The sequence below is a fragment of the Poeciliopsis prolifica genome, unplaced genomic scaffold (genome assembly GCF_027474105.1).
Source record: "Poeciliopsis prolifica strain line A6 unplaced genomic scaffold, Auburn_PproV2 SCAFFOLD005, whole genome shotgun sequence".
Classification (NCBI taxonomy): domain Eukaryota; kingdom Metazoa; phylum Chordata; class Actinopteri; order Cyprinodontiformes; family Poeciliidae; genus Poeciliopsis; species Poeciliopsis prolifica.
In genome coordinates, this window is record NW_026562380.1 from 2,534,562 (window position 1) to 2,555,393 (window position 20,832).

At 38.9% G+C, this 20,832-nt stretch overlaps 2 protein-coding genes across 2 annotated transcripts in view; one reads left to right on the forward strand and one right to left on the reverse strand.

Moving 5' to 3' along the window:
* fancl (FA complementation group L) overlaps positions 1–3,216 on the forward strand; it is a 19,678-nt gene extending 16,462 nt beyond the window's left edge. Inside the window, exons 12-14 of the mRNA XM_055029870.1 lie at positions 655–771; positions 2,641–2,712; positions 2,949–3,216. Coding sequence (XP_054885845.1) covers positions 655–771; positions 2,641–2,712; positions 2,949–2,984 — 225 coding nt within the window. The 3' untranslated portion in view covers positions 2,985–3,216. The remainder of the gene's footprint in view (positions 1–654; positions 772–2,640; positions 2,713–2,948) is intronic.
* Positions 2,926–19,961, reverse strand: vrk2 (VRK serine/threonine kinase 2). The gene is made up of 14 exons (XM_055029869.1): positions 19,854–19,961; positions 18,332–18,466; positions 18,168–18,223; positions 17,598–17,667; positions 16,653–16,740; positions 15,559–15,667; positions 15,317–15,409; positions 15,031–15,163; positions 9,228–9,348; positions 8,682–8,740; positions 6,471–6,640; positions 4,508–4,645; positions 3,549–3,737; positions 2,926–3,362 (listed from the first exon to the last, which is right to left on the reverse strand). The coding sequence occupies exons 2-14, from the start codon at positions 18,459–18,461 to the stop codon at positions 3,012–3,014; spliced, it is 1,707 nt and encodes a 568-aa protein (XP_054885844.1). The 5' UTR covers positions 18,462–18,466; positions 19,854–19,961; the 3' UTR covers positions 2,926–3,011.
* Between the last annotated feature and the right edge of the window lie 871 nt (positions 19,962–20,832).

Genomic DNA, 20,832 nt, shown 5'->3' on the forward strand with positions numbered 1-20,832 from the left:
CCGGGAGCTGTGCATGTTCAACTTTTAAGCGGGCGGATGTACACAACTGCTTTTTTCTTTCCATCATTTCCATATTTTTCTCTCCATGTTTTTTTATTTATTTATTTATTTTCTTTTAGAGGTGGGCACAACTGCTCCTTTAATTGGGTTGTTTACAGATAAGATCATTAGAATAACAAAGATGGCAGAATTCTGTTCACTATCAAACCGCTTTAATCACGCAAAACCATTTATCTCTCCTTTTTTTAAAGAAAAAAAATTATTCCTTCCCCTCCCTTCTCTGCGAATGGGTTGAAAGGGCGTTGTGTTTATCTGCTGTCGCCACGGTGATTAATGCTTCAGCTTCATTAACATTCAGAGGAGTGCAAAAAAGTTGGGTTGACCAGATGTTGATTTTTTTTTTTAAACCTGCCATCCTCTCTCTTAATGGATGGCTCCAGGGGAAGAGGGGGGGAAAAAAAAAACAAAAACAGAAGCTTCTCATTACGCAGAAATGCAAAGAGAGTGCCCTGAAGGTGTGATAGTGGAGCAGCAACAGAGTGCAGAGTGGGTGTTGCAGGTGATGCTTGGAGGTTGGTTCAGCATGTTTGTGCTCAGAGACTCTATTTTAGAAAGTGCCACTGGATGTTTCTGGGTTTCTGTGTGTGTTTGCAGAGTTTCAATGTGGAGTGTGGCATCTGTTACTCCTATCGGCTTGAGGACACCATCCCAGATCAAGTGTGTAATGACCCCCGCTGTGGCCAGCCGTTCCATCAGGCCTGTCTCTATGAGGTATGGAAACAGATCGACTCCATCACCAAGACTCTTGGATTTAGAACACCTTTCAAAAGATCTTCATACCCAAACTTTTACGCATCTTGTCCCTTTGCGGCCTCAAACTTTAATGCATTTTGCTGGGATGTAATGGCTCCAAACAATATTTGGTTGCACAAGTTTCAATTTATTATTTATTTAAACAAAAATAGAGATACATTCATTAAGTGTTGCTAAAATACTGAGAATGTCATATAGCAGGTTTTATATTTTACTAATCAAAACATTGGCTATTTTTTTAGCAATAATTTAAGTTATTTTGTAGAAATTGTTAATGAGGATGCTACAACCATTTGTGTGACAGATTCATGCTCATAATGGAACAGTGTGGTTTTCTGGACGTGACTCAGTCCACAGTAGTGGCATCACTAGGTATAACAGCTAGGGATGCTCCGATTAGGTTTTTGCTGCAGATTCCGATCACCCATGAGATCCGATCACCAATCGCTGCTGATCAACTGGACTGGCTGTTAATTTCTTGCGTTAGGTTACTATGTGATCTGGCTAAATTAAAAACATTCACCTAATTTTGACATAAATATGAAAAATAGTTGCAGGCACAATACATCGCTGTTAAGTCAAAAGGACAACAGAAAAACCTGCAATCAGTAAAATAATATTTAACACTAAAGCTGTACCCTAAATTATTGCTATTAGTCAAATAAATGCCACAACTCTGACTTTATCAAATAACGTAACAAATAATGTAAAAAAAAAAACAAAAAGAACAGGACACATTCACTCAAAGTTAAATGCAGGTTGCATCAAGATGCATAATGCAGTTACTAAGTGAAAACTTCCTAAAAGCACAGCTAATTATTTAGTGTTGATTGGCTGTTTCGGACTGAGTGGAGTAATTCTGCAGAACACAGCAGAAAGGCAGAGGCGCTCAATTATCATTTTTTCATTCAGAGATGATCTCTCTCATGTTAGGTTATAGCAAAAGTTTTAATAAATATGTAAAATCTTTTTGTTTGTCTAAGTTGCATGATGCAGCTTTAAGTAGACGTTTGGTGCGAGAGTTCACTGCGGGTGGAGGTCGAACGCCGTTGCGGCTAAAAAATATTACTACAAGTAGCGCGGCGCGGTTGACTTTAATTTTTTTTTCTGGTCATTTGTTTCGCTTTCTGATCATCATGATCTCCCGGGTGAGTGTTGGTAGTTGTGTGCTGCGTTACCTGGTGTCTGATCGCTCTGGATGTCTTTTTCTTTTTTCTGCAGTGAGCCTAGATATAGCCAAACTGCATCAAGTGTCTTAAATGTCATATTAGATTTATTGTGTTGATGCATTTTGACGTGCTTCACCCTGAGGTAATTTTCCGTTGCAACACGCAAACGTCCCCCTTCACTCTGACATTGAAGTTCCACGTGGCATTACTTAGGAGTTGATGCTGCGTGCTTTCACAGTAACCAGGAGTTGTAGGCAGGGAAGGTCAGTGTAACAAATCCAGAGGAGATGAAATAAACTGCTGAGGACCACAGCAATTGGGTTTTTTTAGCAGCTTGTGGTCAGTATTGGCACCTAATGCTGAAGTTCAGTCTTCAGAAGTGAAGAGGCATCACTCGGGTAGAGTGGTGCGATTTCAAAGCATAGAATAAACTTTCAATTGTAGTTCCTCAGCATTTACTCAAATTCTGCTTCTCTGCTCTGAGGATCTGGTGAAAGGTGGCAGGAGGAGCCCTTGTTCTTTGAAAAGCCCTCTAAATCATGATATTTTATATGAATATGAAATGATATTCATATAAAAGAGAAGTGCACGTAGAAACATGTTAATGTCACCATGTCCAAGGTGACAATTAGATCAACGAGTCTTTTCTTTCCTCCAGTGGTTGCGAGCGCTCCCCTCCAGCAGGCAGAGCTTCAACCTTGTTTTTGGAGAGTGTCCTTATTGCAGTAAGGTACGTGGACGCAGGCAGCCGACACAAAGGCCCGGCCTCAGCCACATACATATTCAGCAGCTACTCATATGGATCCATTCATCATCTGGCCTCGTCTTCTCAAAGTGGCTTCACATGCAGCTTAGTAGCTAGAACTGAGTTCTAGCTAGTGCATGAGATTTTTTTTCTTCCACATTTTTCAACTTTACAGATAATTCATTAATTACAACAAAGTGATGCATATCTTTGTATTTCAGCCTATTACAGTGAAAATGGCTGCCCAGAAGACCTGAGGAGCAGCATGAAAAGAAAATTACCTTCTACCTGCTAAATAAGTCACTTATGCTATTGAATTGAACTTCGGCGAACAATAAAGCAGCTCCCGCCAGAAGGATGAATCCCACACAGACAAACCTGGACTTCCAGGACTTTCTCTGTACGGTGGCAGGTTTGCACTCTGACATGGTCTGGCTGTACTTTGAATGGGTATGGTAGTGCTGCCCTCCATTCTGATCCGGCTTTTCGTCCCAGCATTCTCTGTAATCCCCATCATGCATCTGTCTCTCCCTGTCATACCGTGCCCCGCCATGGAGGCTGCGTTGATGTTCTCGTCTCGCCATGGTCCTGGTCTGCCCGTCTGTTTTGTTGTCAGGTCTTTTGGATTTAGTTCTCTGTTAAAAAAATGTATGAATATGTATATATATTTTGTACAGCTAACAAAAATCAAAATGGATTTTGGGATCAATTTGTATCTGGAGTGTGTATGTAGTTGTAGATGTAGTGTGGAACAGTCATCTAAAAAATGAGTCAGGAAAGTCTCTAAAAGCCGTTTGGCGGTGAGACTTCAGGCCTCACACCTGTTTGGGCTGATCTCCAGGGCCAATGGGAGGACCTCTCAGGTAGCATGCAGAAATAGATTTGGATCTGACATGCTTTCTTTCCTCCTCTTTCTCATCCTCCTCCTCCTCCTCACTGTCTTCTTTTTCTTCATACGTACATTCGAGCCTCGGCCTCAGAAAATACTTTCCAGGAGAAACCTCTTTGTTCTTGGAGGAAAAGGGAGAAACAGCAGGTTTTTAGTGTTTTACATGTAAAATCCAACACATATAAAACACTGAGTTGTATTCTCCAAAGTCTTCATTCTTTACAGAATGAAGACTCAGAGAATGAATCTTTAACAGAGACTCATTTTCTGTTGAAGCAGTCGGCAAATGGTTTGATGAATAGGTTCAGTTTTCCAGTTTCAGGTACTGCATATAAAATTGAAGAGAACATTGAAATATTGTTTGTTAAAATAACTAATTTAATCTTGAGGAGGGCTTATTCTTGCTGCTGTTCCCCAGCCACCCTGCAAGTTAAGTATAAAACATGCTGCTGGTGAAGTGATCACTGTTTTTGGGTGTAAATAAACACATAGAGTTCTGTTGTAAATATGGCTTTTGTTCAGTTTCCCTCCATAAAGCCAAAACACTGAAGTACAGTCACTGAGTAATTCGCCACATGCAGACACTATTGTCCTCCATGCAGTTGTCCCCATTTTGATTTGGTTTCTTTCACTCCATACCTTCACCTTCTTTCTTACTTTAAACAATCCTTTCATTTTTCAAACTTAAACAACTTTCCTACATAATAAAATTTTGTTTGGAGACACAAAAAACATAGCTGCCACTTTGGCTAAGAAACGAATGAACTTTTAAGGGTACATAAAACACTGTATTGTGTAGGGCTGGGTGTTGTTAAGAACCGAACAATCAAATTAAATTGTTAGGTTGTAATCAATGATTACATTAAAGTAAGGTGTCTGTTTCTAGCTTACCTCACTAGATTTAGTGAGGGGTGGGCCCCGTATGTGGCGCGCTGACACCGATTTGGACTTTGGGCTTTCCGGTTCTCCATCATCCAGCTCTGGAGTCATCAGCTTGAGTCTGGATGACCATTTGGCTGTTCCTCCTTTCTGTTGAAATGAGAGAAGAGTTGAAATATTAATACAAATGGAGTTTGCAACTTTCTTCAACTGGGCTTTTAATAACACTCCTTCACTTTCAAACTGTGATCGCCCATAAAAGAATCATATTTATCCAACAGTAATGGCAGACGATTCTGTGGCCTTTATCTCCACTGACATTTCCTCTCCTCACTAAAGCGTCAGTAAATGGCCACTTGTGTTTAACAAGGGATCAAACTGGCCAGCACTTTAGCATGGAAATGAAATGACACAAGAAGAGGAGAGGAAATTAGGAGCATAATTGGAGATACCCTCTGCCGGGTAAAGTGTGTGTCATCAGCTCCTTCTCTCTGGGCTGTTGAAAGGGCGGTCACGGGGCCATGCAGGGTCAAGAAGTGATTCTGGGGAATGCAGAGGAGGGGGCTGTAGTCTTCTTCCACTGTCAGGTCTGACCATCTTTCATTGACGTGCTCCTCTTAGAGGTGGAGAGGGGAATGTCACCAGAAGGTTAAACCTGCCTTTCACTGCCGTCACGTTTCTGCACTCTGAGGTCAAGAGACTCGGCAAAGAAAACCCTCAACGGCCAGCGGTGAGGTTATTAAATGAATACAAAAATTTAATTATGGTGAAACATTAAGCACATCCTTCTTTATGTCTATAGTTTGTGTATAAGGGTGTACTAAACAGAAAGCGGGGTGACCTCACCAGGTCTCCAAACCTTAACCTCTACTCAACAGCAACACATGTCACATAGCAGCAAGTAGTTATTTAATAAAAACTGAAATAAAGACTAATGACTAAAAAACTATGGGCAAATTAAGACTAAAATTCAGCCAGAACATAAAAGTTCTTCAGAGGGCTATGTTCAGGTCTTCAAAGATGCAGTGGGACCCTGTTCCACTTTAGGGAGTGTTGAGGCAAGAACAAAACTGCTGTCCTGTTGGTGTGTTGTCGCAATGGTTGTATTTTGGAATCCTGAACTGGGATATAGAAGATATAAGGTTGTAGCAATGGCAGCCCAATCATTTGTTAGGATTATATTGACTCCGCTAGTCGCTTGATGTCTAAAGGAAATACTGAGTTTGAACCTTTCAGGCTGTTGGAGAAAAGCCCTGCCACCAGATCATATTTACAGCTCTGTGAAGAGAGAAAGCTCTTGTGAATCAATTACATTTTTAAAGGCAACCCAGAGTGACTTATTTTAAATTGGAAGTGACCACTTGATTCTGACATATTGATCATAATTTCCCACATGTGTGGAAAAACATTTAAAGTCAGACCAGTCATTTTGTCATTCACTTCAAATAAAGTGTTTTATTCGGCAACTGTGAGGCCTTTTGGAAACTTAAATATTTGCTCATGTACTCTGCTGCTCCTCTCCTCTTATGCCTGTTTTCCGTCTTACAAAGGAGGAAATTGTGAAACAGAAAAAATAAAAAGCTTTCAGCTCTATATTGGTCCCTAATGTTCTTTTAAAAGCTGGTCATTATATTTGGTCAATTTGTGTCACAACTCTTTAATTCAGAATTGAGAAGGATGGAGCCTTTTGCAGACAAACTAGCAAAGAACTGCATCTTGATATGTTCAAAGACAGTCGTGAAAGCCCTGGGCTGGGATGTGGTGGGATCATAATGAGAATTTTATCAGTAAGCTCTTGGTGAATCTTTGTGTCCTCTAAAAGTGGGAAAAGAAACATTACTAAAATCTCTTACAATTTGAGTTTAGAGACATGTATGAATCCTGATGTATTGATCCTGATATATATCAAAATGCCGCAATGACCACTTAGGAGACACTTCACATAATAATTATTATTATCTCACTTTGTTCTCACCTTATCTCTTTTAGAAGACTCCTTGGCGGCTGACCTTTGGTGACCTTCAGGCATAGATAGGTCAAGTCCTCCTTTGACACTACACTTCAACAGCTCTTTAAGAAGCTTGTAGTCAGGCTTATCGTCATAGTCCAGAGTTCTCACGTAAATCAGAAACTCAGCTAACTCATCTGATGGCAGAAAACATCAAAAACAAGTTTAATGGAAAAATAATATGGACAACTCTGGATCAAGTCAGAACAAAGCAATGAAGTCATTTAACAGAACTGCACTGCTGTCAGGATGTTGATTCTCTGCTGTTTCTTCCTATGTATAAAATCATTTTCAGAAGTGAGGCGAGAACAACAAGCACAGGATGAACCTGAAGGTCTCTCGCTGCAGATAAAACACAGGCGGGCCATGTATCTCCTCACACACAGCAGATCTGGCAAGCGTACAGCTATGGAGGTGCATTGTGTCATACACTGTCAGCCTCGATGGATCACACACTGGCCAGGCGGTGTGTATGACACACTCTGCAGTAGAACCTGTATCTCTCCCCCACACACACTCAGGTGGTTGATGCATTCTTTGGCTCTTATCGGCAGCGGGCAGCCTGGCTTTGTCAGTAGATGAGCGTGCCGCTCTGACCATACATCACATGCCGAGCCATCACTAGGGTGTGACCTCTCCGTATAAAGAGGAGATAAAATACAACTAACTTTGAAAGGCATGTCAATGAGACAGCCGTTCGTTTAATTGGTACAAAGGGAAAATGGATTCCCAGGTAACAGAGGAGGGTTCTGGATCCAGGGGAGAATTTTCAGATGTAAAAATCATGTTTAAGGAAAATCAAACCATTAAAATGAGTTCTAACTCTAAACCTTTCAGGATCAAGAACATTCAGCACATTCTGCAGTGCTTTTGTTTCCATACATACTTTTAAGGTCCAGTGTGGAGAATGTCTTGTCAAAGGGGAAAAAACTGCTGCGTACTTCAGCCAACTTATTTAATTTATTCTTTCTTGTTTCTATTAGTTGAATGACCAACGGTGATTTACTTTCTCCAGCCTCACAAGTTTTAAGAGGAGCGTTAAATGAGCCTGCTGTGCAGGTGAGGCCAGTGTTAAAAATTACTTCAAGAAATGTTCGTCGATAACTTATGAAGCTAGTGAATGGAGTAGTAAATACTTCATGGTTGACTCTAAAAGACTGCATGTAGTTCATCTGGAAAGTATCCACAAAGCTCCACTTCTTCCACATATTATGTTACACCCTTATTCCAAAGTGGATTATTTCCCCCCCCCCAATTAAAACAAATTCACCACACAATACCCCATAATAGGTTCTGTTTTGTTCTCTTGGATATTTTTTTTTTCATTTATGTTTTTGGTTGAGGCATTGTGTGTCTGGACAGTTTCTCCCTCTGGTTTTGGTTGCTGTGCAGCTGGAAGGATGTTTGCTCTTAAGTTTTCACTTTCTGATAACCGTGATGCATTGGAAACAAGGTCTAGTTTTTTTACAATTGGGAGCAGCTCAAATATTACCTGAACCACGACCCCAAATCCCAATTATAAAAGGTGACTTCATGGATGCAGACCAGAGAGAAGGAGAAAGATCAAACTGCCTCCTCAACTGATCATAATGGACAAGGTTCATATCCCCAACTCCAACATCTCTGCCTGACTTTTTATTAGAGGAGCAGAAAAAGCCAATGAGGCAGATTAGTGGTGTTCTATTTTCTCTGCTGCCCAAAATTTGAACTATTAGCATGTCCTAACTGTTAAGAAACTGTGATAGCTGTCAGTATTGCTATCACAGTACTTACTGTGATAGCAGTCAGCCTTTATTTATTTATTTTTTCTAGAATAAGTATCTTTGGATTTGAATGGAATCTAAAAATTACATCTATAAAACTATAGTTACTCTTTGCCAAATTCAAAATTGAGCCGATTTTCACTGATCATGATTCAGATGTTTCTATAACCTGATTGGTTAAATGCTTGGAACATGATTTCACAGTGCAGTATGTGTCCTCTTGATGCCTGCCCCCTACCTGAAGTGTCCTTATTCATGACCTTTTCTTTAGATCCCATAAGATCAGCTCCAGATTAGACAGAGATGAATTTCCTCCTTTCCTCTGGCTTCATGTCTTACTTCAAAATTCTCAGTTTAAGCTGAGAAGTCTAAATGATGTCCTGTAACCTGAAGCAGCCCTGCAGCCTTGGCTTACCTGTGCTGGCTCCACTCACTGACAGCTGCTGAACCGAGTCTGGCAGATTATCCAACAGTCTAAGAGAGGAAATAAAATGAGGAAGAGATGAGGACACAAAGACGCGAGAGACAGAGTTCAGGGGCAAAAAGCAGGATGAGAATAAGGCAGCAGGAAAGGGGAGCTAAATCCCAGCTAAAGCAAGCTGTCACACAGAGTGTTCACACTTATCTGGGGTCAACTACACTTCCTGGATTATTAGTGACCATGAATATTTACACAGCTCTGCTGCAGAGCACGAGATATTAGCCTGTAAGCATTGTAATACAGCAGTATTACAAACCACAGAAACAGAAACGGAGTTAATTTAAAGAGATGGTAAGATGCAATAATTTCATACATATTTCGTTTGACAAATGTCTGCCATGAACTGCTTTAAATACCTCTGATAGCCACTAGAGTTTGATCCAGTAAAGATTAAAAAAAATGAACACAAATGAAGCTGCTGCATCGTGGAAACAACACAAATCTACCCAAATACAAAAATAAGCACTTGTGACAACTTACTTGATTTTGGCCTCTTGCACCTTCATGGGGTTTTTGAGGACGTCATCCCAGGGTAGTGACCCACATAACCAGTGAAGAAGACAAAACCCCAAGATCTGGAGGTCACCACGTCTTGAAGGCGCTATAAAACCGAAAAGAAAAGGTCGTCAACCCAAAGGTTGCTTACTAATAGAGCTGCAACAATAAATCCAACTGGCAAGATGAGATTTGAGCAACTTTGAGGGTACAAATAGAGTAGCTATTTTTTTTTAATATTGGCTACTTTTATATTTTTTTATTTTTTAAATAAAAGTTTAAAACAACACGTACTCCATTAATATACTATATATGTAATGCTTGTCTAATTCTAAAGTCTAGGACTAACTCATTTCAAAATTCTACACTTTAAGACTCCGATGTCAAAAATTTTATAGGAAATGTTGGGCAGAAGTAAAGTCACAGTTCTGTTCATTTTTTCTTTTCTTTTGATTGCTTTTTGCAATGAAAATGAAAGAATCAGTTTCATTTAAACATCTCTGACAAAAGTCGACATAATGATCTCACACTAAATACAAACAGCGCAGTATGTTTTTCTTATTCTGTAAAGTCAACTGCGGAAAACACCTCTTAAACACTTTCATGTTGCCCTGTAAAACTTTTAAAGTCGATATTTTCACAAAAAGTGAGTTTGAGAAGTGGCAATTTAAAGATGACTGATCTAATACCGATGGAATACTTATTTATTCAAGATTTCTTTTAGAAAATAAAAAAATAGTTAGCAAATTCATATGTTTATACTTTTCCAGACATGAAAAATGATTAAGTTAATTTGATACATTTGTAGTAGGAACCCTTGTAACAAGGTTGAAAAGCCAACAACCATTGAAAATGCTCTTTTTCTCTTACCATAACTAGAATAAAGGTTTCTTAGACCTCAAACTGCATGTTAAATCTAGAGGATCCCGTGGTGAAAAGAGACTCTGTAGGATATGCAGTCCAGACTTGAACAGTTTAATTATTGATGGATTGAGTGATGATCAAATGCAGATGATACTTATTAAAAAGCGTAGTTTCACACCAACAGGAAGATCCTTAGCATATAGGAACTCTAAAGATAATGTGCCTTTTTGTCTTAACTTAATTATCTTTGGGTCTGCATTTTAAATGCATGGTAATATTGAGACTGGCAACAGTTACTAACCGAACGGGTGAGTACAACAAAGATTTAAACAATTACACAAAATGTCAGGATAAATTGTTGACATCAGGCTCTTACAACTAATCATAAGTGTGTTTTTCCCGTCTTATGGTGTGCATATAAATGATTGCATGGATCTACATTTATGTGTGTGAGGTCTGTCAATACTCGGTGACCATGTCCAGTAAGGTTGAGCCTGGGGAGTTTTAGTAGCTCAATACAGTAAAGGCTGCCACATGTCTAGGGAGAAATTACCTATCGACTGACTCCAGCAGAAGGGAGAAATCACCTGCCTGAGCTGCTGCCAGCATTGATCCTCCCCCAGTCAGCCAGCAGGCTGGTCCAAAGAGGAAGTGTGGCCACTCGCACAGAGGATCAGATTATGAAGGCGGTAAACTGATTTTAAGTTGACGTATTTGTGAAATTAAAGTACTGTGATTTGGCATAATCAAGTTGTTGTCCTCAACATGAATAATGACTGTCAACTCCAAGTGAAATATGTATGTTAGCCCCAAACCAGAAATTCAATAAAACATGCTGAAAGTTTTAAAAAATGTTGGTTAAATATGATGTATGACAGAATATGTTTATATCTGCTATTGCAACAAGTTGTCTCCAAGAAAACGAGTCTTGGAGACTGGTTCACTGGACTGCAACTAGTTGTCTCTGAGACAACTGGTTGCAATAGCAAGTTGGGACTAGTTAAATAGTCATAGGCACAACAGTTTAAGATGACCTCCCTCTTTCCAGCTACATCCTCAAGTTTGGCTGAAAGATCCCAAGAATGAGATATAAAGACACAATATCTCAAGCAAGGCCTGTCTGCCCTAAAGTCTCTTTACAATGGGGCATATTTGACACACCTCCCAAGAAAGACGTCCTTTCAAGATCTTCAAACCATCATAACTGGCCCCTTTCATGCAGAAAAGAACTGACCTTTTCTCAGTCCAGCAAGACTAAGAAGGAAGGTCACTTAAGCAGCTTCGGTGTTGTAGGTTTAATTGCAACCTCCAGGATGAGTCAACAATCTTGGCAAAGTACCGAAGGTTCGGAGTTTTTTTCATTGTCTGTAACAGCTGAGCAGTCCAGTGACTGATGACTTTTGAAGATGCAAAGTCATCTTCAAATGACTTTGCATTCATAAATGCTCATGAAGTTGTTGCTCATATGTTGATGAGAATTTCTCTACATTGGGGCATGATGCGTTTGCTTTTTAGAAACCTTTAGCCTGGTTCAACCTGTCAGCTTCTTTACAACTGGTTCCTTCATTCTTCAGGTGTGGCAGTAATCAGCCTTCAAGTGGGAAGTGAAATAAACTCATCTTTTAAAAGAATGGTAGAGAACAGTAAATTAATTATTAAACAGGTCTTAGGACCAGGTTGTGTTAGATAGCTTCCCCTGTTTTCTTTTAAAATAGCGGAATTTCTGAACTACTTTTCATTATGTCTTTGTTATACAATTTCTTAAATTATCTGAAACATTTAAGTATGACAAAAGAGCAAACAAAAGAAATCTGTAAGGTAGCTTTTTTTTACAGCACTGAAAACCTGCTCTGAAAGAAAAACAGAGTCAACATGTATTATCTCCAAACGTGATACTGTCATCATCTCCTCTACTTGATCTTAATAATGCTGATAATAAGGGTCAGGTCTGTTTGTCCTTGTGAATTTAAAGCATGTATTATGTCCGCATTACAGTGAAGCTCTCCATAGTTGTAAATGATTACAGAGTGACTTAATGCTTCCAAGAGCCTGTTGGAGGAGAATAAAGATGAAAAATACACGTGATACTGACACTGGAAAACGGAGTCCAATTCCCAGAGCAACATAATGGATTAACAATTAAAAAGATCAACAGCTACATTAAACGTTGCTGCCCTCTGCGTTCGCTCTGGGCGCGATAACACTCCTCATTATGCCACTTTATGTGTCTGCTATTCTATATTTATGTACATACTTTCCCCTCATATGAAGAATGGCAAAGGACAACAAAAAGAAGCATGCCTGCATATGTGCATGTACAGCTTTCATATGAAACCTGAACACAAACAATCCATAAATACATCCAACGCACCGGCTGTGTTCCTATCCAGCTTTAGACAGTGAGCTGAGAAAACGTTGGCCGTGCTGCTAATTATCTCCTATTGTTATTCAGATTCCCTTAAGCACAATGCTGTGTCGCGCTCTTAACCCCTCTGCCTTGCAGACTTGTTGTTTGGAGACGGTCATCAGTCCGCTGTCCGCCCACCAAATGGCACTAATTACACCGTTTAGCTCCGGGTACATAGGTCTGCCACTAGCAGGATGTGCTCACCAAAGCTCATCATCAGCAACCTGACAACATCTTTGTGGGAATGAATGCCACCGGGTCGGTGAGGGGCAGATATGAGTCTGGTTCTTGAGCATGTTCTGTCTGTGTCTTAGCAGATTTTGAAAGAGGAAAATATCAAAGCACATTATAAAGCTTTCATTAGCTAGAATCTGACACTGTTCATTGAAAGTCTCAATTTTTAGCTGTTCTTAGAGCTCCAATACACACTAACCAGATGGAACATTGATTTATTTCCTTTTAAGGATCAAAAGAAGGAATTTAAAGACCAAATATAATTTTACAGCCAGAAAATTTAAATACTGAACGACATAAGGACAAAACAGGCTTTTTTATTGTGTTTCAAAACAGTCAAGAGGTGACCAATTGAAAAGGTGTGAATGTGGTGAGGACATGTTTCTCCTCTGCTACTGAAATCCATATCTCCATTAAAACAGCCAACGTTTTCTCAGCTCACTGTCTATTACCTTAAAAATAACTGGAAAACTAAATGCATACGGACTCCAGTGTTTATGAAAAATGACAGGTAGTGTCATTGAGAAATGCCTTACTTATATGTGTTTCACTCGTGATGATGTTACATCATCATGAGTAGAACATGATGATGTAACATCATGTAGTAAGGGACTTATTACAGGTCTAATCACCTGTGGAAAGTTACAAGCAGGAACATTTGAGAAGGAAAGATGGTAAAACTGATGATAAGCACCATTTGAAGAAGAGTCTTTTTCCCTTCCCAGTCCAGCATTACACCTGATGTATCTTCTTTACTTGAGTTTTTGCAGAGCTAAATGACTAATAGAAACCTTAAAATGGTAATTACTCGGTCAGAGTTGTTACAAACCCACAGAATCGAACTGCTGAGCGGTGGAGCTGGTCGACGTAGAGAGCACAGAGGTTATCAGTAGCTCAGGTCTCACGCTAACCAAACATCAAAGCCCTTAATTAATGGGAGGATGAATACAAGATGCAGGTTATGACTTCAGCTAATTAGGGAATTGTTGAACAGAGACAGAGCTGGGGAATTCAGTAGGGGGCATGGATGGGAAAATCAATGGTCAATGAGAAAAGGGAGCATGTAGGCAATTTGCCAGTTAATGTGTTCCCTATATCAGCTGGTGGAGGCAGAGGGCAAAAAGACCATTTTATTTGGAGTGATGAAGTAAAGAGTGTAAATAGACCAGGTTACAATAAAGATACCATTACATGAAATAACAAGTCATTTATTGTCCCTTAAAATAGTCAGCTTGACATTAACTTTGATATATGACCTCACACTGACAAACATCTGGGTAGGCAAGTGTAAAAAGTCAGAAATTAAATTGATAATTTATTGCAATAGCATTATTAGTGAAAACTATAAGACTCTTCCTAGAAAGTACATGAGATTTTACTTTATTTTTTGTTTAAAATTATATTTGTGTCAACAAATTTTAATTTTAATCTTTGACACCCCTTTCTACAGGGTAAGATAACGATGTGCAAAAGAGGTCTATCACTCAACTCCTGTCTTCATCCCACCTCACACTAAGAGACAGGGACAAACTTTTCACAACTGGAAATGAGGATACAACTGGCCGAAATAAATTGTGCAGTGTGTACCCAGCTTAAGATTGAGCTTTCTGGCTACAAACAGTCCAAAGGGGTTTTTGGCATTTTTTTTTCAAAATACTCTTGACAATACTATAAGAATACATGGCATCATAGCACCGTCAACTCTTAGAAATATCAAGACGTTTACCTGCTTCTTACAACCTATTGGGTTCCTCAAAGGAACATTCTTGGTCCACTTGTGTTTTCCCGATACGTGCTCTCAATAAAACGGAAATCAAACCACTAGCTGTAGATTGTGGCTGTAGATGTGTGGCTGTCTGTGGAAAACTTGAAGGTGTGCTGTTGCAAACTTTTTGAAATCTATTTAGAAATTTTTCCTTTATGTTTTATTAAAAACTTTAATATATTAAATTGTCTTTCCACAAGGTGGTATTTGTGTAAAGACAATGATTTACACAAGGATTTCTGTAAATTCTTCTGTAGCCTTGTGTAAATCATTGGCCAAAGATTTAAAGCAGATATTTTGTGTTCGTTAAAGTCGTCCAATTAAACATTATCATCTGGATGCTTCACACTGTTACCCTTTGTCACTCCAATCTTTATGTATCTTCTTTGCTGCATGTAAAATTTGACCTTGCATTTCATGTGGGCCTCCAATTATTTCTAGAGGAGTTTGCAGGTCTGGTCAAGAAAGAGATCAGCAATTTAGCGATAATGTCCATGGGAATTAATTGGATGGCTTACCAACTCCATTGTGGGCATCAAGGCTGGTGTACTCAATAGTTCCGTTGTGGCCCTTCTTTGGGTTTTCCTTGTATTCTTTATGGAAACCATCAGGGGCATATCTATACGAGAGTCCATAGTCTGCAAGGTAAACCTGGAGCAGTAAACAAGAAACAGGCCTGAATGTTGCAAATGCCACTTCCAGCTTGGTAATTTTAAACAGAGTCTTGAAGAAAAACAGCTGAGTTTAAAGGATGACGTAAACCTAGATTTTATTCTACAAACACCAATCAGTTATGTGACTGACCTTTTCCGGGTCTCTGTAACCCAACATGAGATTGGCAGCTTTGATGTCAGCGTGGACATACTCGTTTTCGTGAATATACTCCAGAACATCCACCTGACACGGACACCAAAACACAACCAGCAGCATTAAATTGCTATCTTTTTAATGCACTGCTCTTAAGAAACAGTGCAAGATCTTGGCACTTAAGACTCATACTTAATTACTGCAACACCAAAGAAAAGACGACATGACAGGTCCCTCACCAGTCTTCTGCCAAGCTGGAATACGGTGCTCTTCTTCAGCCGACCTCCGTTGTGCTCACAGATTTTCTGAAGGTCACAACCCAGCCGGTCCATGGCCATGAAACGGTATCTGAGTGGGAGGGGAACCAGACTGACTATTAATACCGACTATATGTTCTGTTTGAACCCAATAAAAACAAACACAGGCTTTTGACGATCTTTCAGCCTTCGAAAATGCTGCTGGTATTGTGTTCCTCGTTGAAAAGCTTCATCTTGATTAACATTGCCCAACTATAATGTAATAAAAATGGAGCAGCATTGAATTATTCAACTTATTTCAAATAAAGCTAGCTGCTTGAAATGTTTCAAATAAATCATTGCATTTCAAAATTACATCCACTCCTCAAGCTCATGAGGAGTGGATGTAAACATTTAACCAAAACTCAAGCTGCTCCAGCCGTGTGTTTGATCTATTTAAGCCTTTTATGTAATAATTTAACATACAAAATAATTTTTTAGTATATCTTATTTTGTTATTTATATCTGCATATATAAATAAAATTGATATATCTATCAATATCTATATATATTGATACACAATACTAAAATTTTTTTCCAAATTCCAAAACAATTATTGATGAGAGGTCAAAGTAAGTTTATATTCATTAAAAAAAAAAAAAAACTAATCAAATTTTGAAATCAATTTTGGAATAATCCTGATTCTCAGTCTCAGTTTTCGTACCTATTGGGCTGCTCTCCACTAGTCATCAGATTACTGTTGGGACTCAGGTGATCCCCCCCTAATTAGTACCTCATTAAGTAGAGTGATGTATGCTTGTGTTGGATCTCAACAGACAGTCATGGAAGAGCTGCAAAACTTCTAGAGTTGCTAATTTCATAGAAAAAGGAAAAGTAGTATGGCTTAGATTTAAAAAGTCTCATCTGAATGAACTATGCAACATATTTGTTCTTTTGAGACATTTTGCAGAAGGTTTGTTCTTTTATTTATGGAGTTCCTCTTCAAAAATCATAGTTTTATTGTACTGTAAAAAAAACTATTTCATTTGTTAATTTAGTGAATGTTGTTTGGCTTTCAAAAGGACTCATTTATCTACCGAAGGTTCTTGTATTCAGCCTGTCCTGATCCCCAGTACGTTGGGATACCCAGAAAGCTCAGCTTCTTTCCTTTCTTCCATTTTTCCACTGAAAGAATAACAAAAGAGGAGTAATTATGAGTTTGTATAACTGAACACTTCTGTTAAAACACTTTTAAAGTTTGCCATTAGAAAATCTGAAATCATAGCAGGAGGCCTGGTGACCTGCATCAATTACCTGGAGTTAGTCCAAAGGAAATAGCTGCCAACTAGAACTTTTTATTCACTTATTTCTCCCAGATTGCATGGGTCTCCTAAAGACCCATGCAGTTTTTTACAGTATTTGACAGAAACGTTTAACTCTATAAAAAGTACAACAAGCTTAATGCATCCTAGGCATAACAAAAAGTAAGTTTGCAGGGTTGCATTTACCAAGAATTAAAAACAAAACTACTGGTTATAATAAAGTTTTAAAATTAGATGAGTTGCATACAGTTTTGAAAAACACATTATCTATTTATAAAAGCCGGATCAAAATGCAGGGACAAAACAACGAATTTGTCCCTGCATGTCTGAAGAAATGAGCACACAAGCAGCAGGCTGAAGACTGCTAACACACAAAGAGGCCATAGACAAAGTGGTGGCCCCGGCTCAGAAGCTTGATGGCGGCTGGCCTGACTGGCTCTCAACCAGGCTGGCAGGTGGTCAGGGGCTCTGTGGAGGCCCAGGCATCATTACAAGTGAGTGGCTTTCTCTCCTTTGCTCCTCTCCAAACGCAGGGGTTGGAGAACTCAGACAAGCGTAGAGAGGAGGACCCAACTGCCATTGGGATGCGTGTTTGCTTTGGTTTGTTATTAATTACTGCGTGCCCGGCAGAGAAACCTCTGCGTCTGCAGCCACTTCATCAGTCAAACACACTCACGCCCCGGCGGGCTGCCGGGACGCGGGACTGGTTGTGCTACTCACCGCTCTCTGGTTTGGCTGCTCTCTGGTAGAACTTGAGCTCAGAGAACAAGGGGCCATTCTCATAATATTCCTGTAAGCACAAACACAGTGTTGGCCCTTTTTTCATTCAAAAGTTAAAACACTACATTATTCAAATAGGCCAATTCAAGTGACTGATTTTTTCTTAAATAAGAAACATTCCTGTAAGACAAGTACAAATTAAATATTTGTTTCTGTTAATTTTTTTTGTTTGTTTGTTTGCAGTGCATTGCGGAAGTATTCATAATCCCTGACTCTTTTCAATTTTGCCGAATAGAAACCTGAATGTATTTCACTGGGATTTCATGTGATAAACATAGAAGTTATAGAAAACCAGCAAAGTGGAAAGAAAAGGACACATGGCTTTAAAATTGTGTTTCAAATAAAGTCTGGTGACTGGGAAGATTAACTAGATAACCAATTGCCTCCAGAAGTCATGTAGACATTGTTTGGTTATTGAAAGAAAAGTCCAGAGCTGCAACAATAACTTTCATTTGTAAAAACTTGAGCTACAGTTCAACAAAGAATCATACTGATTTTCTGTGTACTCACCACTTTTATGACAAAGTCTGTGTCTGATGAAACAGGCTTGTTTATATCCTGGGAGGCTAATCAATATTGCAAAAAATGGTTGCAAACAATTAATAAATACATGCAAATTGAAGAAATTATGTGCGCATATACAAAGTGTTTTCAAATAAACAGTTTAATTATACCCAGATAAATCAGTCCAAAGCCTCCTTGACCGATGATCTTCCCCAACCTCCATTTCTTTTTCTCAGTGTCTGTCAGTATGAAGTCATCTGGGAGGGGTTTGGGCAAGGCACGCTTCCTTGGGGCTGCCATTACATCTGAAAAAGTTTCAAACAACATTTCTCAATGTTAAGACAAGCTTAATGCATCCTAGTCGTAACAAAAAGTAAGTTTGCAGGGTTGCATTTACCAAGAATTAAAAACAAAACTACTGGTTATAATAAAGTTTTAAAATTAGATGAGTTGCACATAGTTTTGAAAAACACATTATCTATTTATAAAAGCTGGATCAAAATGCAGAACTACTGGCTAAAAAGTGAAACCACAGATCAGTGTTGAAGTAGGAAAAAGACATCATCAGTGTCCTGGTAAAAATAAGCAACATCCCTGCAAATTCACCCTAAATTCAGATTGAAGTTCTCAGAAGTCCTACATCTTAGACTCCATTTCCTTAAGGAGGAATACTGAATGTTAAAGCTGATCACAGAACACTTAGACAAAAAACCTTCTCACAAAACTATTATCCTAAGTCCAGCAGTAGACACAATCAATAAGTTTTTTTGAAAGTAGACCTCAAGCTACTTTCAGAAGGATACTTGCCAAATGGGACACATTTGTTTGAGAGTCTGCAGGCTACAAAAAGTAATGTCCTACCCATAATGCAACCATGTAAAAATATTATTAATAATAGAGAATTTGCCTGTAAAATGGGTAAGTAACTGATCTAATGACTGAGGACAGATTTTTAAGCGAGAGTTGGTTGTTATTAGGCCTGAAAAGGTTGACAAGTTTGAAATGGTTGGAGAAGAGAGCCTCTTCTCTCTCAATATGGTAGCATAAGTTGCTACCATATCTCAACATAAAAAATCTCAACATAAGTTGAGATTTTTGGCTATAATTGTCCCTATAAAGTCACACAGATATAATTAGTTTCTGAGAAATTCTATCCTAAATATATCAATCATGCTACAATCATTGGTAATAATTGGTAAGAAGTTATTAAAAAAAGCCTGGATGATTTTTCTGACAGCAAATCAAAACAAACTCCTAAGCCCAGAAGTCAAGCATGGAGTTGTGGGGGTGATCACTTGGACTTATTTTGCAGTCACTGAGTTGAATATGAACTCCTGTGTATTGGCCGAATGTAAGGCCTCCTGTCCAATAACTGGAGTCCAAACTGTGTCATCAACGATTCAGAAAACTGTATAATGGTAGAGGTGAACAAAATCGAAACTTCTGTCCATCATAGTTCCCCACAACGACGCAAATGTTTATTTTCAGCGTCCATGTCGGTGTTTAGGTCAGAGACCGTTAATAGCAACACGAAACAACCTCACCGGATTAGTTTAAAGTGTTACCACACCGACAACTATTCACCGTCAGCTCAGATCTCAGGCGATTGTTCAGGCAAACAAACGGTCGAGATACAGATGAAAATCAAAACTACGTCGATTAGAAAACAGAGAGCTCTGGGAAATGATTTACCTGTTGAAAGTTTGCACCTCCGAAGGTTTTAGAACCCAACCAAACGTCCGTTATCCGTGTCGCCTGGCAACCCCAACGACAATTCGGTGAAACTAAACGTCTGGAAATCTAATGAGTGAGGCAGAAGCATAAGGTCTCAGCGTTCAGAGATAGTGAAAATGAAAACTATTCACTTCCTGGACGTTGTCCCTCCCACGGCACCGCTCAGCAAATCACGTACAACCAGACCTTTGTCAATGACCAATAGCTTTAGTAGAGGTCTAGGAGGCGGGAGTTATGCAAGTAAACTTAACTTTTTCAGTTATTGTATTTGCTATTTGCTGTTTAAATCATCCTGAAAACTAAATTTTAATTCCAATGTATCAAAATCAGCTTTATTTGCCAAGCTTGCACAATTAAAGAATTTGACTGCAATTTTGATTTGCTCTCTATTAAGACGTTTAAAATATAAATATATACAAAAAAGGTAATAAAAAATAAATAAAAGCTTTTTTCTTTCTGTACAGACAAAATGAATGGCATCAAACTGAGGAAGAAACTCTGAAATGGCTGGATTTTACAAATAGTACTCTGGAGATACAAGTTTAAAAAGTCTGTTACTTTTTTAGGCTACTCCAGGTATGTGTTTTCTCTGAAATCATTCTTTTATTAAATTATTTTCTGTACTTACAAAATTGCTGCTGTCGCCTACTGCATATTTGGATTAGAAGCACAAGCGTGACAAAAAGATAAACATCCATATGCAGGTACTTTTTCACAGCACTGTATACGTTTAAGTTTACAGAAGTTAATATATTATTTGTACACAGAAAGTGGAATTCCCTTTCACAGAAATTCTCCTACTAGTCAATAACAGGCAGCTTGCGTTTGTGGAAACAGGCCGTAAAATGGAACAGGAGGAGGTGGAGGATTGGACCTTCAACGCAGCCTCTTGTATACTGCTTATTCAACCTGCTCACACAGATCAATACCAGTTTGT